Source organism: Rhopilema esculentum, chromosome 17 (assembly GCF_057945365.1).
Source record: "Rhopilema esculentum isolate cy_ngs chromosome 17, ASM5794536v1, whole genome shotgun sequence".
In the NCBI taxonomy this organism is placed as follows: Eukaryota; Metazoa; Cnidaria; class Scyphozoa; order Rhizostomeae; family Rhizostomatidae; genus Rhopilema; species Rhopilema esculentum.
In genome coordinates, this window is record NC_142831.1 from 6,008,811 (window position 1) to 6,036,756 (window position 27,946).

Consider the following 27,946-nt stretch of genomic DNA (forward strand, 5'->3'; position numbering starts at 1 on the left):
TTGGTTTTATAAGAACTACCTCTTCTGCTCTTTATTCTCAAACAACGGTGTGCCCCCCTCCCCAGTAACCCTATCCTCCCTACGGTCCCGTTATACGAGAATTATATCAAATACAATGCAAGCAATGAAAATGTCCTGTTCATCGATAGCTTCTTGGAAATAACTTGCCTCAATAAATCTAAGAACACAGATTGCTATTCCATTCAACCTTTCAGATATCAGGAACATGCCATGATTATCAAAAAAGTGATATGCGAAATTTTATAAATTGAAAATCACTAAGAATAGGCCATGCTACATACTGTTGCATATTATTTTATAAAGTGGCTTTGAAAAAAGCAAACATTTAGTAAACTAAAGCTTTACGTCTGACACTCTTCAGAGTTTACAACGTCAGAACATAGATCGAAAACTCTACGCTAGGAAGTGATATTTTATAACGTATTCATTACTATTCAGAGTTTGGGGAAATACTAAAATAGGTTCAAGGTTCGTATCTCACAAGCAAATGACTCCCATAAAAGATGAATAGGATATCAAAGATTTTATGGAGATTTCTAGCGAAGCACAGGGATTTATGTCATAAGTAATGGGGATTTGTTCAGCCCCTCAAATAGCGAAATGATGTTGCCAAGGAAATATTGCGGTTTCGGGGGGAGAAAAGCTTTCAGTCACAAGGTGATCGATTTTTGCTTCACAAAGGTACAACTATCATTTTTGCCTGCAACTTTTGAGATCTAACCATTAGAATACTCAAGTGAGCCAAAATGACAATTAACGACTAAAAGATATTCACTGCTTTACATAAATATTTAAAAAATCAATTGATTCTGCTAAAAGAATTCAAATTACATGGATTCTCCCAGAGACAAGCAGACTCATAATGAACAGTAAAGATAAATGAAAGAGAGGCGGGACACTTCCCTTTTCCAACGAACTAAAAAGGCATTAAACCATCAAAATAAAGGGGTTTTTAGAATCAGGTTTCTCCAGAAGATAGCTCAGCGTTTACTCGACTCTAAATGATTGCAAAATGTTCCTTTAATCCTTACTCATATCTTCCACACTTTAAAGCTATGGAAAGAAATAGGCTAAGTGGAAAATAATCCACAAAAATATTGACAATGTTTGAAGATCTGCGCTACGCAAGCATCCCATAATGCATTGTCAGACAGTCTAAAAACAAATTTGGTTAAACCGTAGAAGTTTACTGCCATTGCTTGGGTCGTCGCAAAGGCTCATTGTTAACAATGAGTCTTTAACTGACCTTGCCTTGACCAATCATTGATATTTAACTTCTCACGTGATTGACGTTTATTCCGCTCAAAGAAGCTCCTTCTATCTTGTAATGCTGGTTAAGGTGGCAGGAAAAGGCGACGATAACGAAACTCCCGAAGCAAGTAACAGAATTCATGAAATTACAACTTGGAGTACAAGAAAGAGTTACCCGCAAATTTTAACGGTACTTACAAGCGTTCGATCTGAATGTTGATAAATCTATCAAAATTTAAATTGAAGTCTAGAAAATATACACTGGGTTGTACTGAATACAATAACAAGATGTATAAATACTGGAGAATCATTACAAATTGGTAGAACACAAAGACTGAAATACAAGAACGGGAGCACATATATACTAACACATGTGGTAAAGAATGTCAAAGAATATTTTGAATGAAGTAAGCTTTATAAGTAGAAATAAATTAGACAAAACTGTTTTATAAACAAACAGAACTCCTCTAGGAATAATATTTATTGCAACCATATAAAAATGCAAAAATTAAATACGTAAATCGTAGAATGGCTTAAACTTAGAATCTATATCACTCAAAATCTATATCTTAAAGTCCGTGTTTAAAAGAAGTGAAAATTAATTTGGAATCTAAAATGTTAAATGAAATGCTTACACCAAAAGATGCTACGAAGTTTGAATAAAGAATTGATTGCTACTCGATAATGGGGCTGGAATCGTCATATTTTTAGAATTCCTTTTTGACACTTTTAGTTAAAATATTTAAATACTCGGGCAACGTGGAAACATAACTGACACATTGGTTTTTGTGAGAAAGGTTTCAAAACTTCGGAGTATCGACCAGAGGAAGGGTTAAGGATTTTTTGACTTGCATCTCTGGACTTGCATCTAGACATCTAAACACTTATTATTTAAATTCAAACATAAAAAGTTAAGTCTTATGTTTATAATTATCATTTAAAATTGCCGATTTAGCTGAGAAAACAAAAACAGAACTAAATACAAATAATCATCAATTCAGACGTTTTACTTTTACAGTTGCTAATAATTTTAAATACAAGTTCCTTGTCAGTAAAAACTTACAAATGCTATTTGTTGACTCTCTTTTTTATAAAAGTATAAAAGACTATACTTCTCTACAATTTCAACACGATATGTACAATGATAGAATTTCAAACTAGCTTGCGGAACCAAGTCAATATTTGTAAAAATAATCCCCGATTTTTATAAACTGGGGCTGGCCTAATTTAAGAGTGATTTCGCTCGAAGGAGAAATCTGTTTTGATTAGGCAAGAATTATGAAAGTTTCAATACATTTATTTCATAATAACTTGACACCACATACGCAAACACGTATAAATTTAAAGCACGAATTAAACGTTGCAGTCTATTAAATAAATGTGAGTAATGACTCAATTTAAGACCCACTGCATGTCAAGTGTTAGCATCATGGTAGGGTGGAACCAAAATGGCCGCTGTTGTAGCATCATCACATGTTGCAAGCTGAATTGCATTTGGTCCTGACGGCATTTCTCAACAAACTATTCTTTTTCCTTGCAGAAGTATGTCCTTCACGGTGCTGATAGTCCAACCAACCATACAGTCGAAATTTGTTCGCATGCGCCATAAAAACTCCAACAAAATTTGTTTACATTGCCCAAAAAGCAGATAGAGAAATAACAACAACAACAACGCCAACAAAGCTAATATCAGCACTAACCTTTGAGAAACAGGACACCAAAGGTTTGTGGCGATGACGTCAAGAGTTCGGTCGCATCCAGACCACTTGCGTTGTTCATTATGCTACTGATTCGACGGCGTCTTCAGCTCGCTCAGTGTCATATTCGCTAAGGAGCAATGCCAGGCCTGAATCTCGATTTGCAGTAGGAGAATCTACAAGAACATTGTAGTGAAAATCATCTAGGACTTCGAGAGCAATGACGGATTTATCATCTGTCTACAATTTAATATAATTTAAAGACACTATATCCCTTCAGTCAATCGCTCAGAGTTCGCAATAGCTCTGGGATAAAGACGTTTGCATTATCTACACTTCGCATCATTCTAAGTTTTCAATCTTTTATCTTCAGGTTTAATAATTAATTTTATCAACGTTTTCATCATTAAAATCTTCTCTAAAGTCTTCATCTTTTTCTCGTTCAAGACACCTCTCTTAAAAGTGCAATAAAACTGACCCTTTTCTATAAAAATATCATAAAAATCTTACCAGAGTCGGGGTCAATTTCTCCTTCCTCATTTTCGTTTTTCGGAAGTAAAGAGTAGCCTTTGAAAGGCAAGGCTGGGTCTCTGCTTCGCAGATAGTCAACGATTACTCGATGAATAAATATGTACTGGTCCTGCAACAAGGTGAACGACGTTATAAGCTAAGGCACAGTGAAACATGCAATACGCAAACAATGATTACGAACTGGTAGATTTAAAAATCATTTTAAAATCACTAGGCCAATAACAGAATTTCAAATAAAAAATTTATTTCGATTACAACAAAAGCACAAAAATTATGTGTCTTTGAAAAAGAATCTGGTGAGGCATTTGCAAGGGCACAATTTTCCGGGTAGATTGTGGAAAGCTAAATAATTAGTGCTGAGAACGGAATAAACTTATAGTATGAGACATCAAAAGACTTATAGGATGCATAACATTTAAAAATAAAACAACGAAAGGCATGACAAGATAATCAGGTCCAGTAATTTTTAAGGCAGAGGTTGCTAAATGAATGTTTGGGATTCCTTAAAGACTGAGCGCGGCCTCAACACTTTTAAGTTCAAATAGGCCTAAGGAAAGGCTTCCTGAAGTCACTGCTAGAAGTACAAATATTTTGAAATAACAAATCAAGTGCCAACAGGAAAGGTTTTCGACACTGGGGAATTATAAGAAGCATTTTCCGAAGCTTGCTTCTAGGTCTTAAGAGATTTGAAAATTTAAAGTCAAAAAGCCCATGAGAATGTTCTTAAGTTGAAGATAATGCGGGAGGCTTCCTTGAAAGCCATTAAAATGGCCCAGGGGAAAGGTTTATTTGTCTTAAAGACGGGAAAAAAATTGCAAAAGGGAAAAAGTTTTAATGCAGAAATGAAATGAGAAAATGCTGAAATTATGATTATATATTAAATGAGGTTTAAAACTCCACCACTTTCTTAATCCAGCCTCCTTAAGGCTTTCGCTTAAGAAATATACCAACTATTCTTTATTAAAACATATGTTTATTAAATTTTGGACTTGGCCAGGCCCCCTCCGTTTATTTTAACCCCCTCATTTATTACCGAACTCAGAAAATTGAGTTGAAAAAAAGGATAGGAATGATTTTAATAAAAGTTAGAATCACCTCAGTTTGGACCATGTTACAACGCTGAATTCTCATCATGCACAGAGTCAAGTACACATCGATTGTATCTTCATCTTGCAGTCGATCCATTATAATGTCGATGGCGATTAAAGTTCCCGTCCTACCAACTCCAGCACTGGATAAAGCAAACCAACATTAGCATAACGGCCTAGCTTGCCTGACATAAATAAAGTGAAGCATTAGCAAAACTACTCCAGTCACGGGCGCAAAAAAATAAAACTGTTTAGAGGGGAGGCGGATCCTTAGTTTCTTCGACAAGGCCAAACTGCTTCTAGTGAAATCTCGAGCCTTTGTAAATACGGAGAAAATTTCTTGGACAGGAACGGAGTACACAATACGCATGAAATTGTTTATCGTTATCTTCGAAGTTTAGACATTGAAGTAAGCGATAAAAATCTAAATATTTTTGCCTTTGCCGAGGCAAAATTTTAAAACAGAAGATCTGTAGGAATTTGCTACTTCTAGTGAGCGGTATCATCTGTCAACGCCTAAGGTATCATCAAAATCTTAAGTAATACCAACCTGCAGTGTACCACCAAGGGACCTTGTCTGGGTAAAATATGCGAACGAACAGTGTGTATAAAATCAAGGACCGTTGATGCATTTTTTGGTACACCATGGTCAGGCCAGGCCACGTATTGGAAATGTTTTATATTACGACTGCCTTCGTCCTAAGGGAAAAAATTATTTCTCTTATCAATTGAAAAAAAAACAGATGAAAACTCAAATTGTTTTAGAATAGTTTTTTTGAAAAAAATTCAAAGCGATAAATAATTCGGTACAAACAGATGAAAATTACCGACACAAATACATGCCATTACCGATACAGTACAAGTTCAACTAAGGCCATTCTCCAGTTTTTCCTTTAGAATATTTCTAACATTTAGTTTGCAATGCTTGTTACCTAAAACGTTTTATGATTACAGTTTACCGGTCTGTCATGAAGTGTTCATTGCCGTAAAGGCAGGACTGTACACGCTATTTGGTGTATAGAACAGGGCGGTTGTAAGTCACTACTCCGAGTTTTCTCTTAATGCACGACATAGTGGCAAATGATGTGTACCAATATATTCCATATTCCACTACCCAATCTTTTATCCACTTTTTTCTGGCTGTAATTAAAGCTGGGAGTTTTAAAACAAACTAAATTGATGTTTACACATTTAATGAACAACCCCCTCAATCAACTTGGGAAATCTGGATGTGCCACATGTTTCTCGGTAAAAGCCGCTGCCAAATGGGTACGACTTGAACGTGTTCGCAGTTTTAAAAGCTCGATAGCGGAGATAAAAGAGGAAGTGGTACCTTTAATATGACTTGGGATACATTTGATAGGAAATTACAAAATACCAATAACTAACCAAGTAGCTTTAAATAAATAATAATTCATAAATAAGAAAAGGCCATTCATTATTTTGCTATTCACCATTCATTTAATGGTTGTTTGCTTGAGGATGTTAGAAAATATCAACCGAAATACTTTTTGGTTGCGCTTATCAAAGGAAATGAAGCACTTTTAGATTTTGCTATCGAAACCATGAATCGAGCTGTTTTAACTTGTTTATTCAATTATTTAGTGAAATAAAGCAGCATTTATCTATTTCGATTGAATACAGCCGTATGTAAGCTGAATGCTTAATTCCATTAAACTTACTTGTTTTCAAACAAATGATAATAAATTGGAATTTTCCATGACGTAAAAGTGAAAAATGTTTAAATAACAGAAGAAAAAATCTTTCACAAAACTGTTCATGATTTTTTTGAATGAGAGATGCAAACACGGAATTATTAAGCACAATCAAATAGAAGTTTGTCATTTTACAGACATGATCTAGCCATTGAAGAAAATAATTTTATTCACCACAATAAAAACTTTTGCTATAAGCACTCTTTTAATTTAAACAGCTACCTGACGGTTTGAAAACTATGAGCTGCAACCGCCCTGTTCTACGAACCAAAGCTCTCCCAAAATGGAAGCCTCAAATTCGAGTGATAGAAACGTCTTCTTTTAAACTATTAAACATGTAGAACACTTTCAATATGGAATCAAAACCTTTACAACAGTCCTGCAAACAGTAATCTTAATTTCTTTCCCAATTAAAACCTTACAGCACACGCTACAAACAGTTATTGGTTTGCTAACATGCTTTCTGTAGTCATTATAATTACCAGCGTACCTCAACCTCCAGCAGAAATTCTCGTTCAATCCAGTCTGGATAGGCCACTTCAGATAGCAGTGAGACAACGATATCACCATATGCGGTAGGTTGTGTACCTGGCCAGTACTGATGACACTTTACCTAAAAAAAGCGACAATATAAGTTTTGGCACACAATCATCACATTTGATTATAGCTCCACTCTAGTCAGGTGAATCATTCATGGTTGAATACGTGTATCTGTTCAAACGTTTTCCTTAGCGGAATATCAGGCAGTAAGTACCACTCCTCAGGTAAAGATGGTCCAAATACCCTGTACCCTGCAACGCAAGATGTATATAGCAAGAACTATATGGCTTAATCTATGCTCAGTCGAGCCCTGGTTTAATAGATGTCACGTTTTCTGTCAATAACTATCAAAAAAGTGGCAACAGAAAACCAAAAGCGTTTGTCTGCAGAGCTGCAAGATAAGGGTTCTTGTCAAAATTTATAGGCTCGCACCTTATCCATCCAACAGCAAATGGGTACCCCATGGCTATACAGAGAAGGCCAAGGCAGGGAGGAAACGAAATGTTCCCTGGATGAATGCTCTTTCTATTGCACTTATCTTATGAACAAATCATCTATGGATCCCATGTCACGTCACCTTTACAATTGGCCATGCAAAGCTCTTGTGGGTGGCCGCTGACGATGTTCACACTTGACATCATTCACACTCAAAGGGACTAGCTTTTCACCCTTCATTAAGTGTTATTGCCAACTTGTGAAGTCATAATCATCATAACACAGGATTAACACTGAAGCAGTGTATCATACGCGGAATAAGAGGAGGATACGGGTAATGTCTACTCCAATCACGATCACTGTTTTGTATCCTTGTATCCTCTTCTTCAATACGTATTTTTCTACTTGTATCGCAGTCTTATAAAATTTAGACCCAAATACGTGTAACTCTTCAATTAAGCTCCGTTAAGAGTCACAGTTTTTCAAGAAGCATTTTGTGTGACTATAAACGGAGTCTACTGTATTTGGAAAACAAAAGACTTAGGACGTGTAGTTGGGCCCAGAAAGTAACAGAGAACATGGGTCTTCTTTGAACAGCTGTTAGACGGTTTGTGTCTAGGTAGACAGATGGAAGTTTCTTCTTCAGAAACCCCGTGTTTGCTGTCCCTAAAGGGAGGTATTTTTCCTAGAACGAACTTTTCCTAAGAACCATTTGGAATTTTTCTTCATGTCTTAACTCGATTGAAAATTTAAATCAATAACGTGGTTCCACTTTAACTCAAAAAGCCTTAAGGTCACTTCCTGCTCTGCGTATTGACTTTGTGGTTGAATTGAACAGCTGTTGAAAAAAGTTACCAAAATCCTCAAATATAAACTATTCATTCTGCCTAACTTTTTTCAAACATTCGCGTTACAAATAGTTTGAGTACAAACCCGATTTCTTTCCATGCACTGTGTTGCCATGACAATATTGAATGTATTCTGTTCCCATATCATGCGCCAGAAATCATCAGTTGTTCCTGGAAGGGGGCCTTGTGTTGCGATGTACGCTCTTGGGTGCTTGTATCCCTGTGATACAAATATACACGTCATAAGTTTGCGAGGCTTTATTTAGCGCTATATATATATATGCTTTTTTATAAGGAACCTACCTCAAGGCCTAGTTCCAAAATTTCTTTATTCGTAGACCTCAAATCATCAAATTGTATTACCAAAAATTCCTTAAAAGTTCCTCAATTTTCACTACACATCAAGTGCCATAAAAAACAATACAGAATAAGCACCAAAAAAATTTTGAATTTTGCCTTTACTTGTGGCGAGAACTCAGGAGCAAAAACACAAAGAAGGCTATGTATAGTGAAAATCTTACTTACGGTATTTTGACTACAATAAGCCTTAACACTTTATAGAGAGAGGGGCGAAACAGCATATGCGGAAACTACTCAACGAAGCACTTGACACACGAATAGCAAACAATCTATGCGAGTATTGGCTGCAAATGAATGGAACCGGCTTTATAGTTCTTGATGCTGGCAGTTATAAAAATTGTAAAGTTCCTTAGTGATTTCGTTTTAAGTGGTGTAAGTTCTTTAAATATTTCGGCCTTCTACATGTAGGTTCCTTATAAAATGGTTTCTTATAAAAAAAGCTTGTACACTATAAACGAAGCTATATACACACATTCATTGGCATGGACAATAATGAAAATAAGTACAGAACAAAACTGCATTTCAATCTGTTTAGTGAAGTAAGTATAATCATTGTTTTTTCTAACTTTGAAATTCATTGCACAAATAAGTAGCAACTGCTCAATCAAGTCTGAAAACCGAATCGCTAAAGTTTGAAAACTTATTTTTACTTACTAAACATATTTGAAAAACAGCAAGATGACAAGAAATTATCTTAAACCATTTGTGGTCCACGAGAAGAGAAATTTATCAGCGAGATTAAAAAAGATAAAAGTGGAAATTTTTAGGAGCTTAAGTGGTTTTGTGACATCTTCATATTGAATTCTGTTGGTCAGAAAACTCTCCCTTATGATTCAACGATAAACCTTTTCATTAAGCAACAGATGAATGTTGTCAGTCTTTATTTCCCTTGCAATTAAGGCCTACTTTTCGAAGAATCAATTTTAACCAAAAGTCATCGAAAAGCTAAAAAATAATTGATGAAAAAATTATACACGGGGGTAGAGATGACGTAAAAAGTACCTACATGGACGTAACTAGCATTTATATAGTCAGAGCCAATTTCGTCATCTGTGTAAGATAGTTTTACGCGAGTTTTGTCATCTAAAAGAACAAATCGACAATTCTTAAAAGGGTCAAGCTAAGTAGGGAGGCTGGAACTAGAAAGGAGGCTGGAACTAGAAAGGAGACTGGAACTAGAAAGAAGGGTCTCTGTGAAAAGAAGACACAATAGAAAGGAGAAAAAATTAGTTCGATCAAAATAGTTTATCGCAAAACATTAACAATGAGACTAAAACCAAATTAAAGCTATTCATTGTTTTTGTTTAAAACACAAAATATTTTACCTCATTTCTAAAAAAAGATAATTATATTCACGCAATAAAACAATGGCCCAATCAAAGACAGATGAATGAAGCAGCACCCCGTGGCATTTCCTGAAAGCCATCTAGCGCCATCGGCACACAGAATTGAAGTTTAGAATTGCCATAACTAACCTGCTCTAGGAAGAACTTAATTACGTCTTAACGAAATCTTATGTGTCTGATTAATTCTACTCACATGCCAAAACGTTGACATATCTGTTTTTGCCTCTATTTTCAGGTATATCAGAAGCCTCATGGCTTTGATCTCTACCAACGTCACGGATAGACTACAACGAAAATAGAAAGCAATGAAATGCAAATGTAGCTGAAAATTACAACGAACTGAATTTTTTATCTTAAAAGCATTAAACAAATAACCTATAACAGCTTTAAATCTCGCATCATTAACTTTTTATTTTTATACTTTAAGCTTGTCTTCTCTTCATCTTCAGAACAAAAATTCACCTTCTCCAGCCACTGACCCTTTTCTCAAACATAATCAAGGGGTATTATCCCAGTAGACCGAACTTCTTTTGAAAGGCTAAAAGCTCACCAGATTAATGATTTGATGTTTTTCTTTGGGATAGTTGTACACTTGTCCCTTTTTCTATTGATTAAGTGTTATTTCTACCGATTGTCATTTCCAAGTCAAAGTCAAGATATAGTCAGTCAGAAGCCTGAAAATAATATAAAATGAGCTCCCGCCGGCACCAAACTTCTCCGCAGAAAGCAAAAATTTACTTGTATAGCAAAAATAATGGCATAATGTAACAACTTTACAGACAAGAGTCACTCTATCCCTGGTGTGACTGAAGCAAATCCAATATTCGATCATTTCATGGGAATTTGAAGTTACTTCAATCGAACCCATTAAAAAACATAGATCTTAAAGTGCCTTCTTCTCTTTTAAACTCCTTTTAAGTCTGAGCTGCAATCCAAGTACTCACGTTAAAGGGGCCGCCTCTTTTTGAAGTGACGGAAGGATCATCGCAGATGAGGTTGAAGCCAAGCCTCATCCCTGGTAGAAAACCGCTTACCAGGCAAAGACAGATTGCGGAATGGTTTAGCCTCAAAGATCCCTGGGAGAATTGGTTATCATCTTGCGTAAGGCCCCAAGGAATTCAACAGAAATTGTAAACCAATGATAAATGTTTTTAAAAAAGACAGCGGCAGTATTTTTCAGGGCCAAGGGGTGTGCTAGAAAAGACCACGCCGGAGCCCGTCGTTCAGGTCCGCGGATTACGAAGTCTGGGACCTAGATCCTTTGAAACGTCAGGAGTCAGGAACACATCGCCAGCAAGCACTTCAAAATTGTTTACATAGCAACAAAGCAGGACTTGAGTCTGACTGTCATAGATCTGGAGGAATCATCTAAATAACTCTCCTTTCTTTCGCCTGTGGTCAGTTGTAGAGTCATAAACAATATAGAAGTTAGGTTGTTGCTGACTTGAGCCGTCATTTGTTATGATAAAGTTAGATTCAATGTTCAGTAAGATGCAGTTAACCATCATTCCAGAACAAAAATTATAAGAAACAGAAACTTCAGAATTCTACAGAGTTGAAAAAATACAGATTGACGTTTTAACAAACCTCGAATTCTTCTGCAAAGCGGAAATCGCTATCTGCTTGGCTCCGATTCACCCATGAAATAAAGTCCTTGAGATGCACTGGCCTAAAAAAGGTTGTACTGATACTATGAATCTAGACACCTTAGGTCCTAGAATTAGCCCGGGGGGGGGGGAGCTTATTTAACAGCAGCTAAAAATAAAACCAGGGTAAATTTTCGGTATGCTCAAAAATGCAGATATATTGGAATGAACCTATCGCTGTCGAGGCAGTACCTCAGCCTATGAAAGTTTATTCGATGATGAGGCTTATTTCACAAGAATAACATCAAAATGGGGGCTCCTTTGAAGCTGGGGGCTTATTCAAGGATTTACGCTAACAGGATGCCAGGAATCGCTAAACCAAGAAGTGTAAAAATTTCTAAACACTTTAAATAGATTTATAAGAACTGAATACCAGAGGTAAGACAAAATTAGTATTGAGTAACTTCATGGCTAGCAGTGGGTAGAAGTTGAGTACTTGAAAAAATAATGATGCTAGGGACTTTTTGTGCTCCCTTTATAGTCTTGTTTATTTCCTTTAAAAAATTATAGCTTATTTCCAATATTATAGGAGCCTTGTGGGAGCCTTGTGGGAGCATATGCAATAAGCTTTACAGTAAGTAAGATTTTGAAGTACCGTACCTTGACATGCCTTTTGTAAGATGCTTCAACATAACACTTGAATCTGCACCGCCTAGCGTTCCTCTTCCATAACAACTCTTGGAACACGATGATGTTCGCTTTAATGACGTCAGCAAAGTGCATTCAGAAACTTCAGTTTCGCCGTACGGATCGGACTGGTTACTGAAAAAGAGGTAAATATAAACTGAATCGAGGTAAAATCGACATCAACATAGAGCTGCAGATATTTCAACAAACAAGACTGCTTGCAGCAAATATATGGACGAAATATAGTAGCAGTTTAAACCGAAAAGCGAAGTTTACTTAAAATTTAAACCCACAAAAAGACGAGGCCTTTCTCGTAGCATTCTTTGGAAAGTCTAACCATTGTGCTTTGGTCAAGTGAAAACCCGAGGAAAAGAAAGCACTGCTAGGACATCAGGAAAAAGAAAATGGCACTGAAAGGTGTGATAAACGTAGCTAATAAATAAGCTGAACCATATGTGAGGCGTGGTTTCACTGCATAAACTCACAGCCCTGGATGGGGATTCATCCAAGGTTTAAGAACCTATTCCTTATAAAACTGTGTTGTGAGTAAGAATAAACACCCTAGGAAAGAGATACACAAAGAATACTGAAGGTGTTGTGGACGTACTTGTTTTTTCGTCGATAAAGAACGATGGCGATTACAATAATGAGGACAAGCAAAATGGCGAGAACGGCAATCACAGCGATTGTTATGCTGCTTTGATTTAGGCCCGTCGATTGGTCGTCTGCAGCAGTGGTCTCTGAAAACAAAAAACGTTAGTATTACTTGATACTCTCTCGAACAGAATATAATAACACTTTCACTTTGCATACCGAAAAGCAGGAAGAAATTTGTACCTCATAGATGGAACATCATTTTCAAAGAGAGTTTTAAATGAAGCATTAGAGGCACTGACTCCTTCAGCAATGGTGATATTTCTTTGTTTTCAGCAATGGCTTGTATCTCTTTTTGATAATAACAAAGACCTGACACTTTAGCTATTGTGCTATAAAAGAAGCGATGCTCCTAAAGAAATAGCATGCAAAGACCAAAATACCCAAGAATATATCGGGGTGTCTGTAAGCTTTCTCAAAGGGCTTTGATATTGTGCGTGCGGGGCTAGATTAACTTTACTGATAAAATTTCTTTAAACCACGTGCTTATGGTTATAAAATAAGGGCAAGGGATGGTGTGAACACACAAATTTGGGCAATTAGAGTGGTACATTAAAATGTATGATACTAAAAAATCTAACTCACTTATAGCAGCTGTTGTATAAACTTTAGAGAAGGCAGATTTTCGTATAGATCCATGGACATGGTACTGCAGCTGGAACCTAAAATAATGAAAAGTATATTTACAAACTTCATTAAATGCGACAAATACTCAACACATTTCTATTCAAGATTTCATTAACAGATGCTCTTCTGTACTATCACGATTGACGATTTTTCTTTAACTCCATCGAAGACAGCAATATTTCCTGTTTCCTACTAGTTCAAATAAGGTTCCTACAAAAATCTATCTTAGCAAATTCCATTCTATCGGCAACACGTTTTTATAGTAATACCTCATATCAAAATCCTCCCAATCTTTACAATTCAGAACTGCACTTTTTGTTTCATGAACCAGAACAAAGAACCTGAATCTGGCCTGAATTTAGGCCCTAAAAATTCGTCGAAATAGTTCAATTTTGCCGTTTATGTTAGCTAGATATTGAGTAATAAAATCAATAACATTCAGAGATAAAAGCGGACCTGTTTTTTTTCTTAAAAGAGGACAAACCTCTATGGACTCAAAACAGTAAAATACTTTGGCTCAAAATTGTGAAATACCCTGCCGCTATTGGACTCTTTTTCCAATTTATGAGGTTAATCTGGTTCATGCGTTTTCATGCTATTTTTTCTCATGAGTATATATATTTTTCTTCTCCTTTTATAGGGGGGGGGGGGGGGGGGCTCTCTCTCGATTAAATAACCTTTTTTGAGAGCTCCTTCTTAGCCAACCAATGTTTATTCTATAGTAAAACTCTGTAGTGTTTTAATGTGATGTAGGGTAGTGTAATTATGTAAAGTAACTTTCATCTGTACTTGACATTGTATTTGGCATATATTTGGCATTGGTTGATGAAATTGAATTGAATTGAACTGAATTGCGGAATATATCCCAATGAACAATTCCAATACAAAAAAATCGATCTTGAAATAATGGTAGTATTCGATATATTCGCCGAAAGGTAAAAATGTCGTTGTCAAAAGGTATGAACAAAAGGTTTACTGAATCAAACGAATACTGTTTTCAGTGGATTTGTGAAGCAATGTAGACGATTGGGAAGACCGCAATGTTCGGTTTTCTGTTTAATCTAATGTAAAACGGATGGGTGGGGTGGACGGCGGCTAAGAACAAAATTAAACTGTTTCTAACTAGGAATATTTTCAAACAGAAACATTTGTTAGAAAGCTTCCATTATGATATTTTGAAACCATGTCCTTTCGAAAATCAGCATCATTACAAAAGAGGCAATTGGCAGCAACAGAATTCTGCACCCGTTCAAAACAGGTCACATCACCATGTCTCAGTTTTATGGGTTGCCCCTTTTTTACGAAGGAGGATATTTATAAATGAGGGCATACTAGAGGTGTGAAGTGAAAACTGATTTCTTTCTATGTACAAGCTGTGCCAAAAGACTTCGAACACCAAATTCAGTTTCAAAGGCAAATTCAGCCATCCCCCTCCCCCTCCCCAGAAACAATTTTGATTTACAGATTATGGAGTATGTTGTTCTTGGGACTTGTATGATACTTTTCTAGACTACCAAAATTGTTCTGGGGGGGGGGGGCTGAAGTAGTAGTATTCGGGGAAATAATTGAACTAAACTATACTATGTCTTGAGTTCCTGCTCTTAGTACGATCGCCTGCAGTCTGGTGCTTGCTTCCACAATTTCTCCAAAAATGATGGTAATTTTGAGCATTAGAATGGAACAAGGTCTGGAAACCGATGTTAACTTTACTAAGATACCTCCAATCTAAAAAATTACTTTGCCGCCTGGTTAAATGAAATATGTCTGCTTTTCTGGAATTATGGAATCAAATACGGTATGGTGTGTCTGGGAAATGAATAAGTTGTTTTATCATCATTGAATCGACTAAGACTATCTGCAACCCTCTGGTCGTTTTCACAACTCTGTGCTCTCGAATTGAAGTTTGTGATAAATTCCCTCTTTAAGTCGTGTGTGCTTTGTGAGTTGAAAGATTAGATAAAACAATTTGCAGAAATAAAACACGAAACAGGTTGAGGTTATTGCTTTTGCCATAGACGGATGAAACAGATAAAATCCTAGCATATTTCTCTTTCGGAAGGTTGAAGAAAAAAACCCCAGGCCTACAAAACATGTAATTTTTATCTTCTGCAGTAGTTAAAACTCTGATCACAGGCGCAAAATTAAACTTTGGAACACTTTTCAACACGATTACCACAATAAGAATACAACAAAAATGTGGATCAATATGAATAAAACCATGGTATCAAAAGATTGAAAGGAAGAAAGTTTACCAAGAGTTCTCAAGAAAATATAAATATATATAATACAGACATAGAGCAAACATACAAAAAATATAAGTGAAGACAAAGGGGTGTCACACTTCAAGCAAACAATCATTACCTTATTTGTTGGTTTGGGGTAAGTTGGGGGCAAAAGAAGCTCAATGATCATTATCTTCAATAGAAAGCAAATATCAAAATTGTTGTCAGAGGTTTCTCCTTTTTTGCTTCTTGGAAAAAACAAAAAAAGAAGTTCAGAGAACTCATTTGTTCCCGGTTAATGTGCTTCTCCTTCTAAGAAAGAATTTTACTTTAAACTGACTTGGTGCTTCTAGCTTTAGCGCATCTAAGAAAGATATTAACAGGGCCCGCGCCACTGAGGGGGGGGGGGTGGCCATGGCCCCCACTTTTTTGCGAAGCAAGTAGTTTTAAAACTGCAATAAAAGGGATAAGAAGCCTTTAAAATTCGTGGCGCAGGTCCTGATTAAGCTTTCACGTCATTAAACAATTTCTATTTAACTAGTTGTCTATTTCTAACTAATAGAGAGACTCTGCATAGTTAAAACATCTTCAGGGGGAAACAATAACAAAACAAGAATGTTAAGTTAAAGTTGGTACATAACGATAAACAACCGAAAATTGTTTGGAAGAAGAAATAATTATTTTTAGAACAAATAAAATACGCTGTCATAAAATCAACAGAGTATTTAGAAATGTTCTCTTCTAAGTCGTGAAGAATTGTTTGCTTGCTAATACAAGCAGCTTATTCAAATTAGGCCTAATGAAAGTAAAATAAGAACAAGTAGGTAATGAAAATAGAAAGTAGGTATATAAATAAACGTATATAGAAACATGAATATAAAAAACTCAGAACATACGCGAATATTTGAATGAAAATGCAATGCCTCATTGCCAATTGCCTCGCGATACCTCACTGTACGGTATACTACGATACAAGTACTCAGCAATGCAATACAACCATATGGAACAGATCAAGTTATGCAGGATGATGTCAACTAACAGTTCGTCGTTGAGGCCTATGGCAACTTCCGATTTCTAGTTCAACTTTCGTTTCCTTACTAAACCGTTTCCTTGAAAACCGTTAAAATACCTAGTAAGAGCCAAGGACCTACAATGTGTCATATCACTAGAGTGCAAATTATCTTGATTTCATCCACTTGAAACTAAAACCGTAGACAAAAAGAGAATTAATACCTCTTTTCTTAATGAAAACCCCTTTGATCAAAGCTTGACTGGAAGTCCTCGTTACTTTATTCATTTCATATGAATTCCTCAGTCGTTCTTTATTTTGAGGCACTCGACTAAAAAAGCGCACACAGATATCAAGAGAATACGTTCTAAGAAGACCGGATGAGGTAAGTTGCTCAGATTCGAAAACGGATTTGTGCGAAAAATTGGTTTTTATTGAAAAGAAGCCACGTATTGCTTGCACAAGTATATGGAAGTTTTCATTGATACAATACCGTACAGTAAGGCACGGCTTTTTAAAGCAAGGGATACAAATAAAATTGAGGCGAAGAAATGACATTGAGAACTTTTTTGGCAATTTTGTAGAGACAACGTGAATGCTGTGAATTTTCGATGAAGAGCCAGGGCGCTTAATCAACTTTTACTCGGCGTTTATTCGAGAAGCCCCTTAACAACTGAAATCTGAAAAGAAGAAGGGTTGTGAACCTCAAAGGGGTTGAAAAATAATACATGGTGGAAAGATTTGCTTTTTTAATCTTCTTTACTTTTAACTATACACATTACTTTTACTCAAGACTGAACTTTTCATGTCTTTTAATTGAAGGGGCGCTAGTTCCAATTATTTCTTTTACGCCGGGCGTTTAATCGTAGATTCACAGTGAATTATGATCACAGTGATGATGTTTATATGACTGAATCGGATGCTTGTATCGACTGGAATGCTTGAATGATTTGACTGGTAATACAATGTTTGTTTCTGATGATGCTGCCAAATGTTTCTGCTTGTAAATGTGATGATTGTTAGTGGTTAGGATGATGATGATGATGATGATTCTTCATAACGGTTGAGAATGATTGATGATCGTTGATTATGATTCATGAAGGTTGATTATGATTGTGAAGTAACAAATTAAAACACATACCCCTTCATAGCAAACATCAAACCATAAGCCTCGTTACGTTACAGAATTTGGTGTGAAAAACTTTGGCAGCTTCAAAAAATCCTTACCAAGTTTGTGTCAAAATCGGGCACGATCCGCATAGACATTAAAATTTGTTTGACTAGACATTAAAATATTTGCTTGAGGATAAAATAGATGGCTATTTCAGATAAGTCACTTTATGGCAAAAGCGACAGTCAACATAGGACCACTAAACAAATTCAAGCTTCCGATCAAATATAAATTCAAACATGCTTAAGACAAAAGTGTTCCCATGGAGTCTTCCTCTATTTAGAAAACTATTCTTTTCTAAAAATGAAATTTTCACAGTCCGCACACTCCAGCACCTGTTTCCATTGCAATTTATTTCAATAACACAAAACGATGGCATAGGCGTGGCATGAGAATGTATTTCTCGCTTTGCATCTATTATTCTTGAAAACCATAATACCTGGCTTCAACTGATAGACCCATTACCAAATCAGACAAAAACAGCCCTTTAAAGGCCAAGTTTTGCTTAACTCTTACTGATCCTTTATTTGAGTAGACCGAGGGGCGATTCACTCTTGCAAATAGCGTACGAGATTTTTCCTAAAACAATAGGATTTTTGTGGACTTTCAGATGAAACAATGGGATTTTCACAAAAGGTGTACGAGATTTTCTTAAAGTGATTTGCCCCTCGGAGTAGACGAGCTTCCTGTAACGATTGATATTGTAAAATTTCTACTACCCTTCTCTTCATCATTACAATCTCAAATCTTTGACAGCACCAAGCTCCCGTAAACCCTCCCCTTCAAGGGTTGCTATTTCCAATCTATCTGTTATCTTCCTTTTCAACAATCTCTTGACTCCAAAATCTCTCCGTCACTTTGACTTTTCCAGTCCGTCATATATTTTCTTCCCTTTCCCCTTCACTTAAACGATTTTTTAACCCCTGCCACTACTCTATCATTTCTCATTTCTGTCTCTCTCAAGCTCTTGAGGGAAATCACGATTTGAAATCCTTGGATTTGAAAAATTGTTTATTCTTGATCAATTTTTCAGGGTATATTATGTGTTGACTTTGAAGGTATATTATGTGGTCAAATTATTTCTGATTGTGTTTAATGTATTTAAAGGCAATCTGTCATGACGTTGATTGATTATAAGAATGAAGGGATTTTTTATTGTTTCCAGTCCCCCTTTAATTTATTGCATTGTAAAAAATATGGCGGGGCGCTGGAATCGTGTTTAGGCTATTGTTCCAGCTATTGTTCTCGTTAACCAATCCACAACGAGACAGATTGCCTTTAACCTCAGCCCGCCCTTAAACACCGAGGTAACAGGTGTATGCAATCGTATGCAGGAAGGAAGAAACTCGGACAAGGCGGGGTTGTATGCGGTGCAAACTAATTAGCCTTCAACCACAGTAGAAAGCCACATCAAATAATTTAGATCCAAAACACACAGTAGCTCACGAAAGAGATGGCTGGATTGCTTGTTTCGCACAGATGTTACACAAACCATTGGTAATAAGATTATGGCTAGGCCAATTTGTAGAAATTTCTAGCGGGCTAGTAGGGTAAAAAAGAGTCTAAGTCTGATAGAAGTCCAAGTTTCTCAAAATCTTAACTTACGAATTTAAATCCGAATTTTGCAGCATGTGATTACAAAATCTTTCTCATTAAATTAGCAAAAATGTGGCCTCTACTTCCAGATCATTAAAAGTCGATCAATTCATGAAAACTATTGGAATTCACAACCCCCACCCCTCCAGCTCCTTTTTAGGGACAGTGAAGCACAATTGAAATTGTATAACGAGGACTGAGAGTAAACGTAATTATTTGAATTGATCTCCAATCTGTGATCACACTGACCTGCTTAATTGGATTGGCAAGTGGGGGTTGATTATAACCACCACATCCCCCAAACCCCCAACAGATACACCCCTGTCTGCAATCGGTAAAAGAAATAGTTTAAAAAACGCCTCACCTGTATGAGCCTTTCTCTAGAGGACCGTTACAATGCTCATAGCGAATCTGTTCCTTCTCACAGCGAATTTCCTGGCCAAATGTAAAATTGAATTTCGACCGATGCACCAGACTTTTCTTCCTGTATTCGCCGGCAACGTAAGAGTCGTATTTATAATCTTCGAAATAGCGAACTTCATACCATGTTCGTAATGTATCAGCGCCACCTTAATAGGGAAATAAAAACATCATTACCAGTTATGTCATCACAATTTATGTCAGTACCATCTATGCCATAACTAGTTTTGCCTTTAACAGTTACATCACTGCCAGTTACAAGGAAAACACTGGACTAATGACCCATTTGTTAGGTAAAAAAGGCTGCAGGCACGAAGGTAAATGGAAAAACGAAAACCACAATTTTCATAATTAAGGGAAGAAACAGAGTTAATTCTCTTCAGGCTGTTTTCATTAATCCAAAATCTCTAGGAAAACTCGGGGCCAGCAATGAATTCTTAGGAAGCTTCCGGGGGCCATTTTTTTCAAATCGGTCTACAATACCTTGAATTAAACTTCAGCAATTGAGATTATTTCATTGGAATAAAAATGGATGAACTAGGAAACTTGTGTTATTTTTTATGGCTTCATATTATAATTTTTTTTCTCTCTTTCAATCTTACACGTTAAGAATAACAGGACTATTCAAAAATAAAGTTGTAAGCAACGAAAAAATGCAAAGTTCAGCGAATGGCACTGTAACGAAATGTTTCTCAATCAAACTTGGGTTCAGATTTGATACATACTTTGGTCAATATAATATTTCCCCGCTTATATTAAAATTTTTTCAGAGTTTGAGAATTTAAAGTTTTTACAATTCTCTGGATAATGCCCTTGAACTTTGAAAAACCTACTTTGAAAAACAATGAAAAAATCGGGTCATGGTTTAGGTAAATTACATAAGCAATTTTTTACAGTAACGGTTTCTGACCACATGCGGTTCTAGGGTCTGAAATTATCATAAGAGTGAGCTACACAGGGCCTAAAGAAGGTGATACAATGCTACAACTGCCTGTAGCTTGAGATAAAAAGGTATAACATAAAACTCACCAAAAATGAGGTGACCATGTCTCTGAGCAACGATCTGCAATTTGTATGCTTCTTGGATCCCAGGGAAGACAACATGAAACTCAATGTTAACGGCAGTGGGATACGAATCCAATTTCTTAGTGTGAATCTCTGGCACCCCTATAAAGACTGGTTTTGACGTAGTCATCTTATCAGTGACTGGCTCACTCTCAGTTGTTGGCAGCCATGTTGTTTTTGCCTCCGATGTTGTCCTTGGAATTAATGTTGAAGCTGTTATAATTGTTGTTGCTGTTGAGGTTGTTGCTGTTGTGAGTGCCGTCGAAATCCTTGACGTAGTGTCCATTGTTACCGTGCTTTGTCTTTTTGCAAATGATGATGTAGCCGCATGGATAACAGTGGATCTTTTCGTCGTTTTGGATGACGGCTTTGAACTCTGTTGGCTTGAACTACCGAGGTAAACGATTGAAGCAGACCGTGCAATATTGGTGATGAATCGCACACTCTTAATCGTTTGGGACTTGCTTGTATTAAATGACATAATACTAGCATGGGTGGATATCGTAGTCTCTCCAATCACCTTAGTAAGACTTGATTTTCTACTAGTTGAAGTCATCTGAGTGACAGCCGAATGACGAGCTGTGTCTATAAGCTGACTGCTCTGTGAGGAAGTTGCCATAGGAAAATAGCTCGTTGTCACAAACGATAATGTAGGTGTCACATTTCGTGGTAAAAACGAGGTTTTCGAAGGCGAATATACGACAGCTGACGTTACGCTATTTACGATTGCTTTTGTAGATCGATTTACACTGAAAAGTGTGGATGAAATTGGCGATGATGCTCTTGGTTGACCGATTGATGTTGTTAAAGGATTGGGCAATACAAAAGTTGAGGTGTGTGATGCATTCAGGGTATATTTTTCAGTACTCGTCGCTGAGCTCGTTTGCAAGACTTTTGGGACATGGTTGGAAATTATTTTCGAATAATTCCCTGAAAATTTTGAGTATGTGCTCCTGACGTCAGAGGCTTTACTTATACTGGCTGTCAAGTCAGTTGGAAAGAAAGAAGATTGAATGGCCTGGAGCTGAGTCGGAAAGTTGCTCAAGGAGGGAGCTGAATTCAAAGATTCAGCGTTTGGTGATGAAGGTAATAGCTCGTATGATGCTGGTGGAAGCACCGAAGAAGGAGCATTGTCTGGTGTCAATGAACCAGTGATTGCTTCCACGAACAATTTGCTTGTCTTAGATGTATTTACAATTGCTGATGGAGGGGATAAAGCTATGGACCAACCAGTTGTTGAAAGAGTCTGTGAGAAACTTTCCAGAGCAAAAGAATTACTGTCCGGATAGAAAGTCTGATGCGAGATCGTTCTGACCGGATTTATTCTTGAAGTCATGACAGGGTTGGCAATACTCTGTCCAGATGTTCTTGAAGTCATGACGGAGCTTGCAATACTTTTAATCAATGGTGTGTAAGTTGAAGAGATATTACGAGGTTGTTGGATGGTTGATGATCTGTTATTCAGGTTACGATACATTGCAGAAGAACCAGTAGAGTCCGTGGTGCTACCATTTGCCTTTGTATCAATGTCCCAAACTCTACTGGACAGCTGCACCTCATTTGTACTAGAGTGGCTTTTTTCAACCTTTGATCGCGTTTGTAAAGACAATATTTCTATTGATGACTTTGACAGCCATGTTGTTGAAATATCGCTTGAAGAAGGAGAAGAAAGCGTTTGTGGGCTAGAAACTGTCTTATCTGACTTTTTGATCACTGTCTCATCGTAAGATGGAGTTGCTTGAACAATATTATAATTCGTCATGGATCCATTTAAACTTCTAGTTAACATCAATTCAGCACGGGAGTCAAATGACTGTGAGTTCATGCTGGAAGCAAATCGAGGCAATACATTCCATTTTGAATTCGGTTCAACAGAGTTAGCAATGCGACTGCTACTTCCCAGAATGTTCGTTGAAGTTACGTGCAAGTTATGGCCTACTGGCACCGTCGTAGAAACAAGATTGCGAGATGCAGTTAACGAATTGTGTGGGTGGGATGATTTGATGTGTTGGGGACTGGGTGCAAACGCGGATGCAATAATAGAATAAGTTGGTTTTGATGCAGATAGGCTTGTTTGGAGAGCTCGAATGGGAGTCTTTGTGAAGCTTGCTTCTATAAATTGGTGTGACATTTGCGCCTTTGATAATGCTATGGCGTCAGTAGAAGGTCTTGCATTGTCCCTTCCAGAACTGAAATGACTTGTTGAGGCCAGCGTCGATTCTGTGCTTTTTGTAAACAATTTTGTGCTTGTTAGCTGCGATGAATGTGCATTCGTATTTGATGTCTGTCCTTTTGAATTTTTGGTTTTGTCTTCTTCGTTTGTGATGTCCTGGGCTTCTGCCTTCGCGCCTTTGTTGTCAGTTACTTTGTTGAGATCTCGATTTTCCTGCAAGACAAGAATACATGAAATGCTATTACAGTTTAGTTTCCTTTAACATAGAAATCTTCTAGATATCACAAGAAGACTGAAAGAAGAAGTGCCCAAAGACTCTGGGAAAATCAGCTAGACGCAATTTGAGATTTCAATGGAGGAACTTGGTTTCTTTTTAATAAAGGTAAGAGACTTCTTTGCTACAAAACTCCCACTTCCTTACGAACATCAATAATTAGAAAACAATTTAAAAACAGGAGATATTATCTTAAAGAGTATTAAACAATACATAAAGAGTATTAAATAAAGATAATACATAAAGAGTATTAAATGGTCTTTCCTCGAGCAATTTATGACAACATTTGACAAGATTGTATCAGGTAACAAAGCATACAGGCAAAGCCAGGAAATATTGTCGAGAATAATCGTATCTGCAGTTTTCGGAATACACGTTGCGATATCGACCCAAACTTAAAATCACTTTAAATTGCCACTTATAGATATATTGTTTTGGTAAATCATTTTTGTTCAAGTTCTGATATAATTAAGAAAAGAAAATCTTGCGTAGAGTGACACAATCGTATTTTCATAAACAAGCCAAGAATGACAGCGTATGAAATTGAGTTTGAAAACCATTTTCTATCTAATATTCCAATAAAGCGATTTGCTCTGTATTGGAATGCGTTTGAAATGAGATTTAGTCCTTTCACCATATGCTTTCTTCTTTTAAAAGGATTTGTTTAAATTCAATAACAGATTGAACGAAAGTATTAACAGGAAGAACTGAAAATGAGTTTGAGGGATGGATATCAATTTCAGGCAAGCCACAAATCTGAGGAGACCGTGAAAATCAGAAGAGCGAGGTGATGATCGAAACCAAGCCTCAAAAATGAACGGAACACGTTCAAGCGGTCTGGCATGGCATTTTAATCAGGTCAAATCATAGAGGTGAAGAAGACTTTGGACTTGAATCCGAGATAGATTAGTCTTTTGATATAGCCATTATGCTGGAAGTCCTCATAAAGTCATATTGCCGGTTACATACAGTCACATAAAACTTTAGGCCCAAATACGTAAAACCTGATTTTCCATAGAGTTCAATCAATATGTTTTCAAATTAAAATGTACCTGGTTTCATTTGTCAGAAGGCTCCTTTGAACGTCGAAATGCCCCCCCCCCCATTTGTACAAGGATGTTCCATTCACATATCATTGAATGCTGATTTATATAACATTTTATCAACAATTAATCGAAAAGGCCTTAAGAGGATAAACCCGCCTTCTGGATGTGTGTGGTGAAGATCTGTCACATTTTTGTGTCCATGCAGTTTTTGGGTGCCAGGGGGCACTCCCATTATGGCCTAACAGGGGTGTCCAGACAGGGTCAAAGAAGTGGTAAAATTTACCCTCAAATGGTAGTCTTTTTTGACAATAACCCTCAAATCGTAGCAAAAGAATCATACTTGAAATCCCCCCTAATGGTAGCCATTTGGTAAGACACTTAAATCGACTGGACCCCCCTGTCAGACCCTAATGGGAGTACCCCCCTGGGCTGGTTACTTCATACTTTCCCTCGAGGAGAGAATAACATTACCAGTCCATTACTTTGAGAAAATGATACACCATCTCGACAAAGATTCCTATACTTACGAAATCTTACAACATTTTGAGTTAAAACTTGGTAGAACACATGCTGGAGGGCACTTGATTCTCTACAAACACCCTCTTTGAAAGCAGGGATGATGGTATCTAATCCTCAAACTCTAAACTCACATTTTCTTCTTCAACAAAAACTTTTCATTACAACAAAATGCCCATGTGTAAAACACCTGGTGAAAACTGTCCCCTACAAGAAATTTCCTGACTGGGAAGTCCCAATTAGAAAAATTATATGACCTGGGCCTTTACACCTCCTGCAAGCTGATATTTTCCCCTTCAATCTTAGGCACAACATTTCACCCCCTACAAGTCCAAGATAAATTTTTCTGTCCACTGCCACATTTACATGCCACCCCCTGTGGAAAATCCTTGGGGGCTTGTTACACAGAGGTGTGAAAAACAAACTTGAACAAAATCACAAAATTTGCAGACAGGTTTAATACAAGCAAGACATGTTTCATTTGGAACAACAAAAAAGTTTTCAATTCTTGCATATCAGCTGACAATAACCTCATCAAAGAGGGCTTATTTAAATTAAAGGCATTGAGTCATGGTAAATAGGCTTTCTCTATAGGGGGTCATTTGGTTTCAGGTGATCGCTGCTGTTTCATGTGATATTGGCATCCGTTGTTGACAACTTGCTATTGATGGAAACTGTTATGTTAATCAGTACCAGGTGAGTTCATGTGACCAGTTCAAGGTCAACCAATAGCATCGCAGTCATAGAAATCATGACTCAGCGGATTTTGGCACTCAGGGTATACCCAGTCTATTTATCATGACTCAATGCCTTTAACCTTGCAAACAATGATTACAGATTATTAGTGTTTGTTTTCAAAAGTATGTTTGCCTGGATCCATGTTCTGGATCCCCAACCAGATAAAGGTTCCAAAAGTTAAAAGTTTTCATGACATCTCACCCCCAGTAAAACGGGTGATAAGATTACAATGCCCCTATGCCCCCATAAAATCTCATATTCAATACAAACTGGATTCAGAGAGTAGCATATTCTGATAATCAGAAATTCTAGGGCTGATGTTTCGTAGAATGCTGCTAGCAAATATTTTCACTTTATCTTTAAAAAATTTATAGTATAATATGTTTTACCATTTCTAACTGATGTCTTGTAGCTCTAACCATTGAATTTCTATGGCTCCTTCAAAATGTTGGAAATGCTGACAGTCTTCTCACACTTTGAGAAATTTTGCCTGTCAATGGGGTTTCTTTTACAAATTTTGAGGGATACCTGCCACCCTGCAATACCTCATAGTATCCACCCTGTGATGCTTCAGAAAAATGCACTGTTACCAGCATTTTGATACTTTGCCTCTTGGAATTCAAGACAATGTTTGTTTGCATTCTCAGGCCAGTTATGGAAAATCACAGAAATATATAATTTTGAAGCAAAGAATATCTCATCCAGCATCAATTTCAATACAATATGATGCTGCATATTTGTCTGTAATATCCAAAACATGCATATTTTACAAATAAAAATTAAATCTTAGAATTTAGGAAAATTATAACGCCTGGATAAGAAAGATTGGGGTACCCAGGCAAGGCATGAAATTCTGAAAAATTGCTTCCATTCTCTATCATTCCAAAACAGAAATGGTTGCCATTTGGAAAAAAAATTAAAGAAAACAAACTAAAATGGAGATGAAATAAACCATGTCCAAATTCTCTCCATTAAAAAGCATACTGTATAAAAAACTAAAAATTCTAAACATTGCTAGTAAAGTAGGTTTTTCAAAACACAATTAGTGTAAAAACATAATTTTATTTGTAAACTATTCCATTGCGAATTTGGGCAATAATCTTTTAAGTTTTATGGCAAAGCAACTTCAATTGGATTAGCCGAAATGGAGCGATTTAGAATGAATAGACAAAAGAACAAAAGTCATCGCAAAATATCAGAATAATTTAAGATTTTTAAAAAGCTCCAGGGAGAAATTCTGGGGAAAATTAATTCAGCATATCTTAAATACTGAAAATATTCGAGGGTAAATTCGATTCTACAGTGGTACTATAATCATTTGCAAAGTCTGGCGAGGCTTGAATACCACACATGCCTTGCCACTCTTCAAGGGTAAACATTTGAATAAATACTTGTTTGCTTATCCGCTTAAGCCGATAATTGCTTGCTTAGTGCAATTTAAATAAAATTCGTCCCAGACTACAGTTTGTCTTTATTCGCCAAAATTCGTCGCCTGAATCGAAGTTGCCATTATCTTGTCCTTTTTTTAATCAACAATTACGGGCGTGAAATCATTAATATTTAAATAAAACGAGATAGCAAATTTCAGAATATAGTTATGACAAAATTTGAGATCAAACAATGCGATGAAAATGTAGTCTGCGACTGATATTGATCTTTCAACAGATGTGAAAATAGCGTGACCCTTAAGCAATGTTTACAGTTTTAATGCAAATAGGCACAATTTATAAAATTTCTCAGCCTCCGAGGCCTAGCCAGGCTAATTATAAAAAGCAAATGCTTATGGTCTAAATCAAATGGTAATCATACCTCCGCTGATGAATAATAAATGAAGCAGTAAATGAACATAACGGCCATAAAATTTCTCCATCTTGCCCTCATGGCTGCAGCGATTTCGTAAAATCGTTTCTGTGGGCAGAGCAAGACCGAGATGAAACTTCGCTCGAGAAAATGTCACTCTGTTGTCTGCATCGTAATTAAAAGATTAGCGTCAAGGTTCCTTCTTGCAGGCAAGCATCCCAGCAGCCATTAAATCGTCAACTCTGAAATATTTTCAAATTCAATGGTGTATAGACATTTTGGTCAAACATCGCAGATTCCTCTTCTTTTCCGATCGGAAGCCGCAATAATCGTGATGTTTCCCAAAGGAACAATGTCTCGCAGGTGATTTTTTGAACAATAGAAAGAAAACAATATATCTTTTGTTTTCTAATTATAATAAACAATACATAATATTTACAACACCGCGGTTTCCCGCAGAAAGTGACATTTCGGGCTAGGTTATAATGGCAACGGATTTCTAACAGTTTTCCTCTATAATTCCACACTTC

At 36.7% G+C, this 27,946-nt stretch overlaps 1 protein-coding gene across 1 annotated transcript; it reads right to left on the minus strand.

The window, feature by feature from the left end:
* Positions 1-1,394: 1,394 nt before the first annotated feature.
* On the minus strand, positions 1,395-27,773 carry LOC135685028 (uncharacterized). Its single transcript, XM_065200798.2, has 15 exons — positions 27,426-27,773; positions 20,834-23,255; positions 19,749-19,953; positions 13,345-13,421; positions 12,713-12,845; positions 12,079-12,240; positions 11,420-11,501; positions 10,026-10,116; positions 9,493-9,569; positions 8,212-8,346; positions 6,794-6,916; positions 5,139-5,287; positions 4,596-4,731; positions 3,480-3,609; positions 1,395-3,145 (listed from the first exon to the last, which is right to left on the minus strand). Exons 1-15 carry the CDS (start codon positions 27,495-27,497, stop codon positions 3,051-3,053), a joined length of 4,089 nt encoding a protein of 1,362 aa, XP_065056870.2. The 5' UTR covers positions 27,498-27,773; the 3' UTR covers positions 1,395-3,050.
* Positions 27,774-27,946: the final 173 nt, after the last annotated feature.

Excerpts from the sequence above, each read along its gene's own strand:
- LOC135685028 (XM_065200798.2), bottom strand. The coding sequence starts at position 27,497 with ATGAGGGCAAGATGGAGAAATTTTATGGCCGTTATGTTCATTTACTGC. Across the intron at positions 13,422-19,748 it reads CTAGAGAAAGGCTCATACAG|GTTCCAGCTGCAGTACCATG; the intron begins GTGAGGCGTTTT and ends TCATTATTTTAG. Across the intron at positions 9,570-10,025 it reads ATATGTCAACGTTTTGGCAT|ATGACAAAACTCGCGTAAAA; the intron begins GTGAGTAGAATT and ends TTGTTCTTTTAG.